Below are 8,275 nucleotides of genomic sequence, written 5' to 3'. Positions count from 1 at the left end.
TACTCTTTTAAATTAAGCAAATTGTTGGTTCTTACTTTTTAAAGCAAAAAACTTTTTTTTAAACCAATATTTTGGTATCTTGACATAATTAAAATATCTCCAAATAAATTTAGAATAACCCTAATGACAAATATAAAAATTAATCTATGGTAAGAAATCATAATACTCTATGATTATTTTTATTCCATAAACTAATCTTTATGTATGACATTTTTGTTAATATTTTTATACTATGTAAATACGTTGTTAAAATATTTTAGCGCTTATTTTTTGGTCATAATTTGTATTATAAATAATTAAAAAATTACAAAATATATCTGAATTTTTTCTTACGTACTGTTGACAAAAATTATACTTTTATAGTCAAGAAACAGTTTTTAACTCCTTTACATATTAAAAACACATTGAATAACACTTTGTATCTTCATCTAACCCTTATCCGCACCCAATGGTGCATAGGGCACTGCATCGTATGGACACAGTGTCACCTTGATCGTTTTACTTATATGAAGGTAAGGTGATCACTCCTGCGCTTCAGGGACCAGTCCAGGGTAATATTAAATAAATATTACAGTGTAAAATCACTGATATTTATTTTCACCCCCACCCCCCTGGGAATCGAACCCGGGACATCCAGCACGGTAGCTAAACATGCTAGCCATTACACCATGGAGGCAGACAGTGGAAGTAATAAAACACAAATATTTATGGATAATATATTTATTGAATACAAAATTAAACTTAAACATAACTACACATATTAAAATATTATAAAGCTGTAATAGTTTGTACGTAGCTCCTTCAAGTTTTCATCTGTTATACAAATTAACTGACCTACTAAATATATACTTACAAGTAACAGATATATAAAATATATAAGTAACAAAAATAATACTACATTATTCTGCATTTGAGGTTGATGACCTGACATATATTAATTTATGCTTATATCCATCAAAGTTTAAAAAATTCAAACGCCGCGTGAATCTCACAATTGTGGCTATTAAAAATACACATTTTATTTTAATAATTTAAGCGATATACAAATGCTATTTAAATACTTTTACAAACATATCAAAATCTAGAGTATCAAAATGTCCAAAATAAATATGAAAATATTTTTCTCAAAATTAGAACCTCTCATGAGTAATTCGCAAAATGTGTAAAGGTTTTTTTATACGTTTCGAGACATTTCGCAGTTACAGAGAATTCTCAAGTCCCTCTTCCATGACATTAACTTGTGAGCCGGGACTTCTGCGCCAGTCAAAACAAAAAATATTTCGCTTAGCAAGCGTTTTACTTAATGAGTAAGATTCTGGAACGAATTATGCTCGTTATAAGAGGTTCCACTGTATATGTCTATATTTTGATAAATAAAAATTTGGCATTATTTTGGTGAAGCTGGGATTTGAGCTCATCATTATAACACATCACAACCACAAGCGTTGCGGTGGATATACATACCGTGAGCGGACTGCAAAAAGTAACCAAGTCTGTGCAATTTTAACATAGGTTCCGTTGAAAACTTCGAGTTTCGTTAATTTATTTTGAAATTCGATTGTGACATTTGTAGTTTAATTTGGTCTTGTAAAAGAGAGTTGATTTGGCCGATTTTGGTAGTACGCTCGCGGTATTTTTAATGTCTTTTACATAGATTGAGCGAGTTGCCAAAATACTCTTTCGTTTGAAAACTCAAGGTTAATTTTTTCTTAGGAAAATAAAACAGCCTCTTTTAATTAAATATTCATCCGTTCCAACCTATCTGGAGCGAAGGGGGGATTTGAATACCCTGTCTGGGAGCATGGCCATATATGGTCGTCTAAACAAAACTTTCCTCAAAGATATGGGCATACATGAACGGCCGCACTTATAACTAAAACCCGGTGTCATTTAGTCCTAAAATGGCACTTGTACTGCCATCTGTGGTTATATTTAAACACTATAACACTTTTTATATTATATTTCTGTTTTACCCATATTTTACTTCGAATAAAGTTTGCGTGGCGTCATCGTAATGACACAGTCAAAGAAAACCCATGAAATAAAACATGGATAATGTGATGTACAACAAAACGTGTTAACAGGTGTAAATATTTTTTTTATTCAAGAAAATATGTTGCTTATGGAATTGACTATGATAAAAAAGAATAAAAAGTAAAAAAAAAAATAGAAAATAAAGGAAGTCCAAGAGGGAGGCCTTTGTTCAATACTCGACACAAGAAGAGGGCTAAAATAGATATGTATAATATTTCTTCAAGTAGTCCTTCAAATCCCCCTTCGAAGAATATGTAATTTTTAGATACTTTGGGTGAGAAAGGTTAAAATATTCAAGGCCTTACATAAAGATTCCTAAATACATAATTCTTTATACAAAACTACATTTTTAACTATTGCAAACTTATCTCATAAATGCATAAATAACGATTTTTTCAAAAATATATATTACTTTTTAATAATGAATAAATATATGTGACCACTTAGGTTTGAAATTTCATTATTTTTAGGCAATATTGAGCAGTTGGTGTGGAAAATGTTAATAATATACAAAAAATAAAACAGTTGAAAATAAGAGTGGTGATATAACCTGTCCATTGGACAGGTTTACACCTGATTCTTATCTAAAAACCATGTATTGTTATATAGTGTGCCGTAGAGAATCGTGGAAGTAAAGTGAAACTGGGCAGGTCATGTGGCACGTATGTCTGAGGATAGATGGACGAAAAAGGTGTTTGACTGGATGTCTAGAACGTCCTAACGAGGTTCTGCGTCCTAACGCAGAATTGTGGGTAGATCCCAGGCAAGATGGTCCGTTGAGAGTCACGTCCAACAAAGAACTGTGGAAGTCCAAGAGGGAGGCCTTTGTTCAAGGACACAAGAAGAAGCAGGTTATGGGGCACGTTTGTCTGATGATATTTGGATGACTAATACTTTGTATCTCGCTAGCAACAAAGGATGGCTTGTCAAAAATCAATCGCTAAATGTAAAATAAGCCAGTCTGTTTTCTTTGGCACAGTATATTATATGGCTCCAGATAGATGGACGAAAAAGGTGCTTGACTGGAGGTCTAGAAGCGTGGGTAGGCCCCAGACAAGATGGTGCGATGGCATTATAAAAGTGGGGGTCCTGCACTGGAAGAGAGTTGCGTCCAACAGAGAACTGTGCAAGTCCAAGAGGAAGGCCTTTGTTCAATACTAGACACAAGAAGAAGGCTGAAGTAAATGGCTCCTAATTATCTGAAACAGCTGTGCACTCCAGATGAATCGGTTGACGTCTCACGCTTTGGCTACAACAACTGCTGTAGGCAAAGTGATCTCCTACCAGCGCACTGAATTTGGCAAGCATGCCTTCACTGTTGCAGGACTGATGGAATGGAATGCTCTTCTATCAGTAGTTAGAAGCAGTGAGCGTGAGATGATCTTTAGAAAAAAAACTAAGAACGCATTTGTTTGCTAAATAATTTCTGCTATTTTCAATTAAATCACAGTGAAGAGCCCTTGAGGTAGTATTTTATGAAAATGATGCTATATAAATTATGCAAAATCATTATTATGAATTATTTTTGGCTTCCAATTACCAGTGTAAAGGTCAGTTAGGGTTGTGGCCATGTTCTTAGAAATGGGAAATCGTTTATAAATATCTTAATCCTAGTGGACAAAGGAAATACTTGGTGGTAAGCGCTGCATCGCTGCACTGTGCAAGCACTCGGTGTGGCAACACATCAACCAATTGCAAGCAGTTGGTATGGCAACACTGTGCAGGCACTTAAGAGGCCTTGTTCCTCTTCCCCAATATGGACATGAGCTGTTTGGACATGTAGTACCGACGTTCAGGAGATCCGTCATTTCGTTCGCAGTCTTCCACTGAAAACATAAATTATTTAGTAATTATTAGCACTATTTTTTATTCCTCTAAATCAGTGATTCCCAAAGTGGTCTATATCGACCCCCAGGGTTCTACGACGACTTGGAAGGGGTATATGTCAGCGAAAAAAAATTGGGGGTCCATGAAAAAGAAGTGGAGGTCAACGACATCAAATTTATTCCTAAGACTAAAAGCATTTATTATTTATTTAATTTAACAGAGAGTAATTTTAATTTGAATTAACCTAACATGTATATATTTTTTGAATTTTCATTACACTTTATAAATTATCATACATGTTATAAATTTCAATCTTTCAATGTGCACTACATACATCGACTTTCAAAAATACATTAGAAGATAGTGAATTTGCTGAAAAACAATATCAGGTAAGGAGGGATCTACCAAAAATCGAAAAACATGGCAAGGTGTCTTCGAGACAAAAAAAGTTTGGGAACCTCTGCTCTAAATCAATGGTTCTTAACAGGTGCTCCGCGAGGTTGTTGAAAGCGCTCCGCGAAATTGTGAAAACCGAAATTTAACGTTGGCTCATTTACTGTGCGATTTGAGTTACAAATATAATGGCTAGATGGCAGCACCCTTGCTAAGTGAAATATCTTTGATTCTATTTCATCATACTCAGAACAATTGAGAATATCATAGGAGTTTTGTGTAGGAATTTGTACAGACTACATCGACTCCATTGACTACATCAATACTAGATTCATCGAAAAGATTTGTGTACCTTGGCTTACCAATTTGGATGAAGAAATAAGAGTAGCTTTATCAAATATTAGACCTAATATCTCTGAAATTTGTAAAAGCCGACAAGCTCAGGTGTCACATTAAATAATTTTCGCCGCAAAAAGTTTCCTTCGAGTATGTATTTTTTTAAATGTAATTTTTAACTTGTTAGAAATAAAATAATCAGTTATATTTTTAATAACAGTTTTCTTTTGTATGTTTTTTGAATCTTTAGTTTTGATGTATTGCGATTTTTCCTTATGATCAAAAGTGCTCACTGACTTTAAAAAGGTTCCATTCACACTGAAAATTGGCTATCATCTAGGCCAGGAGTCAGCAGTTCTCACTTATGAGAAGAGCTAAATTGTCATGGAAACAGGATAACAAAGGAACCACAGAGCCGCATATATGTCATATACTTATATGTAGAGGTGGATTTTTAACCCTTTACTTGTGCTGCATCACTAACATCACATGACTCATCGGTTGCAATGAAAGGTGGTGACTGAACGACCGGAGTCATTTCGTCGTAACGTAAACTGTTACAATGCGAGCATTCGTATAGTCCGAGCAGCGTTCCAAGTGCTCCATCCGAACTCGGATGCTCGCCACGAATGTTACGTTACGAAGAAATGTGGAGGTCAGTCACCACCTTAATATTGCGGAAACTAACTTTATTTTTATTTTATTTGTTTGGGAATTGTACAGCTTTACATATATAAAAGTATATACAAATAAACAAAAGTTACATCAATTAAAATAAAGCCAATTAAACAATTCCACATTTATGTTATAATAAGTATTAAAAAACATTCAGAGATTAAATAATCTTAACTTAATATCTTCGACTCACTGCTCTGTTACATTCAAAGATATTTTGGAAATTCTGTCTTGCACTGTTTTCGCGATAGAGACAGTTCAGCGGGTCTATTTAAGTTATAAGGTTGCTCGAGATATAGCGAAATTGGAGTTTATGTCCGAAGAGCCGCAAACGTCTGGGCAAAGAGCCGCTCCTGCAGACCTCTGATCTAGGCAATAGCGTCTCAGCGCTACAGCGGAACCACTCTCTCAAGATGTCAAGCCAGGTTATCCAGGTTACGCTAAGAATAAGAGGGTGAGACTCACGGAAGCACAGGAAGAGCGTGTCCACGGCCATGGAGTAGACGCTGAAGAAGACGGAGGCGATGAGGTAGGCGCCCACGCCCACGACCAGCGCGGGCGCGAGGTCGTAGTGCATGTCCTGCATGCCCACGGCCTTGCTGGTGAGCGCGAAGTACGCCGCCGCGCCGCACCCCACCGACACCACCAGCTTGGACAGGAAGAACAGGAAGTCCGTCACCTGCGGAAACCAGGAAACATCACTCACTCACAGGTCATCCAATCAATTTATTCAATAATGAATACATATATAACAAACCAACATTCAAAGCGAATATATCTTCTTCCGCTTCATCTTCAAACCCTTACCAGCACCCCAATGGTGCATAGGGCACTGCATCATAAAAACGCAGTGTTATCTTGATCGTATGAACACATGAAGGAAAGGAAAGGTTCGTAAAAACACATGAAGGAAAGGTGATCAGCCATCCGCTTCAGGCACCAGTCCAGGATAATATTGACTAAATATTGTAGTGAAAAAATCACTTATATTTATTTGACTCCCCAATCGGACCCGGGACCTGCAGAAAGGTAGCGGAGCGTACTGACCATTACACTACGGAGGCGGACTAGAGTGTAAAGTCACTAATATTTATTCTCACCCACCCCTGGGAATCGAACCCGGGACCTCCAGACTTGTGCATAGTAAGCGTGTACATAAGTCCCGTCTGGTCGCGGATAATGCAGTGGCGTTGTACCCACCTTGTCTAGCACGAAGACGCGCACGATGTTCCTCATGAGCAGCGAGAAGGCGTCCTTGGCGCTGGAGATGAAGGCCTTGCCGTGTATGGCGCACATGATGTAGGCGTTCTTGTTGATGAACTTGAGGAAGCTCTCCAGGCAGGCGAAGAAGCACTTGCACAGGCACATGATGGCCCGCGAGCAGCCGTTGTCCCACGCCTTGGTCTTCTGGTCGATGTACTCCAGGCACACGCGGATCAGCCGGCAGATGGTGATGATGAGCGACCCGAAGGCGACTGTGCCCAGATTGTACCTGCCGACGGGCAAGAGGACTCATCATATCACAATATCATACTAGTGTATGAAGGAGACCCGGAGGATTTCTTTCTCCTTCGGTCTTTGAAAGCACACTATTTTAAATATTGTATGAAAGTGTGTCATGGAGATGGCAAAATAAGATTTTTTTATTTTTTATTTTTATACATTTATTTAAATCACAATTTATACATATTTAGAACTTTTATTTTACAGAGACCCACCAAGCCACCTTGTGTGTTTGTCAGTGGAGTTCTTTTTTAATATATTTTTTATTGTTTTGAACGATAAAATAACCTTATATACGCACAAAAAAAAGAAAAAAATTAAAAATATAATCATTTTACAATTTTTATAAAATTAACTCTTGATCATTCCTTTATTTTGCCTTTGTTCCATATTTTATTTTGACCTCTAACATCTGTCGGCAACAAATTAAAAATGTTCGGAACGATATATTGCAGTGTTGGACTCCCATATTTACTGTTAATTCTTGGGACTATCAAACCTTCGTTGTGTGTAAATCGTGTATCATGGTTGTGTACTAAAGGATTTTGATATTTTTGTCTAGTTTGTTGTTTAATTAAAGCAGAATGATTGCAGTCTGCGCTGCATCGATAGAGCTGGACCACACAGAGAACTCTTGTCCAAATATCAAGTGTTTCTTCCGAATTTGTGTATTTTTTATAAGAATTTGTGTATTAAAATTGTATTCATAAATGTATGCGAGAAGAACAAAGAGACGCAGTTCATCGACTTTATTTGTTTATAATATTGCCCCCACCACATGTAACTCCTTTAAAATCGTATATAAAGGGTGGAGGACAAAGTTTTGTGTGCTCAGATAAGATTAAAATTCAAACGTATATCCGTCGCGCTCGCTTTTTTGTTTATGAGTGTCGCTTTGTTCTTTTAGCCCTTATAACTTTTGTAATTTTTGATGAATAAATAATTGTCTTCATTTGCGCGTTTCCGTCTTTTTCATCATCAGTGTTCCAGTACTATTAGTAGTAACATCAAGGTTCGGAAGATTTCCTATCTGGGTCACATATTTCGTACAGAAAAATGCTACATTTCGCAAATCATAATTATGGCAAAAATAGGACTGTGAGGAGCTGGCAGAAAGCGAACATCGTGGCTTCGCAACATTCGCGACTGGACCGGGAGGTTTCACTGTTTATATAGCGCTCACTCCTTTCAAGAACGTCATAAATCAAAAATTGTCAATTCAGTTGTTCAGTTGTGCATGTTTTCAGAATGCCCAGAAAATGTACTATATCCCAGCAAAAGCGGCATATTTTTAACTTAATATTTACCCGCTACAGGGCAGAAAGTGTTGTTTTTGCATTTGTAAGAAAAGGTATTGTTCAATTATTTTTTTAAATTTAATAAATATTTTTCAAATGGAAAAAAAAAATATTCAGGTTTTACCTAAAAATATCTGTTGCGCAGTAAAAAGTTCAATAAGTGGCTTGATATTTTTTTTTAATACATTGTATTATATTTTTAAACTTTA

The 8,275-nt window shown here is 36.4% G+C and overlaps 1 protein-coding gene across 15 annotated transcripts in view; it reads right to left on the bottom strand.

Annotated features, from left to right (window-relative positions):
- Nucleotides 1-704: 704 nt before the first annotated feature.
- Ctl2 (Choline transporter-like 2) overlaps nt 705-8,275 on the bottom strand; it is a 53,800-nt gene continuing 46,229 nt past the window's right edge. For all 15 annotated transcript variants that reach the window (XM_088263680.1, XM_088263684.1, XM_088263688.1 and 12 more), the window contains 3 exons: nt 6,466-6,757; nt 5,731-5,944; nt 705-3,860 (listed from right to left, as the gene is read on the bottom strand). In XM_088263680.1, the coding sequence (XP_088119806.1) occupies nt 3,763-3,860; nt 5,731-5,944; nt 6,466-6,757 (604 nt within the window). In that variant the 3' untranslated portion in view covers nt 705-3,762. The remainder of the gene's footprint in view (nt 3,861-5,730; nt 5,945-6,465; nt 6,758-8,275) is intronic.

This window comes from Brachycentrus maculatus, unplaced genomic scaffold (genome assembly GCF_059751285.1).
Source record: "Brachycentrus maculatus isolate JH-2025_06_01 unplaced genomic scaffold, ASM5975128v1 h1tg000202l, whole genome shotgun sequence".
Lineage (NCBI taxonomy): Eukaryota > Metazoa > Arthropoda > Insecta > Trichoptera > Brachycentridae > Brachycentrus > Brachycentrus maculatus.
Note: the sequence above shows the minus strand (reverse complement) of the source record. Positions and strands in the feature narration are given on the sequence as shown.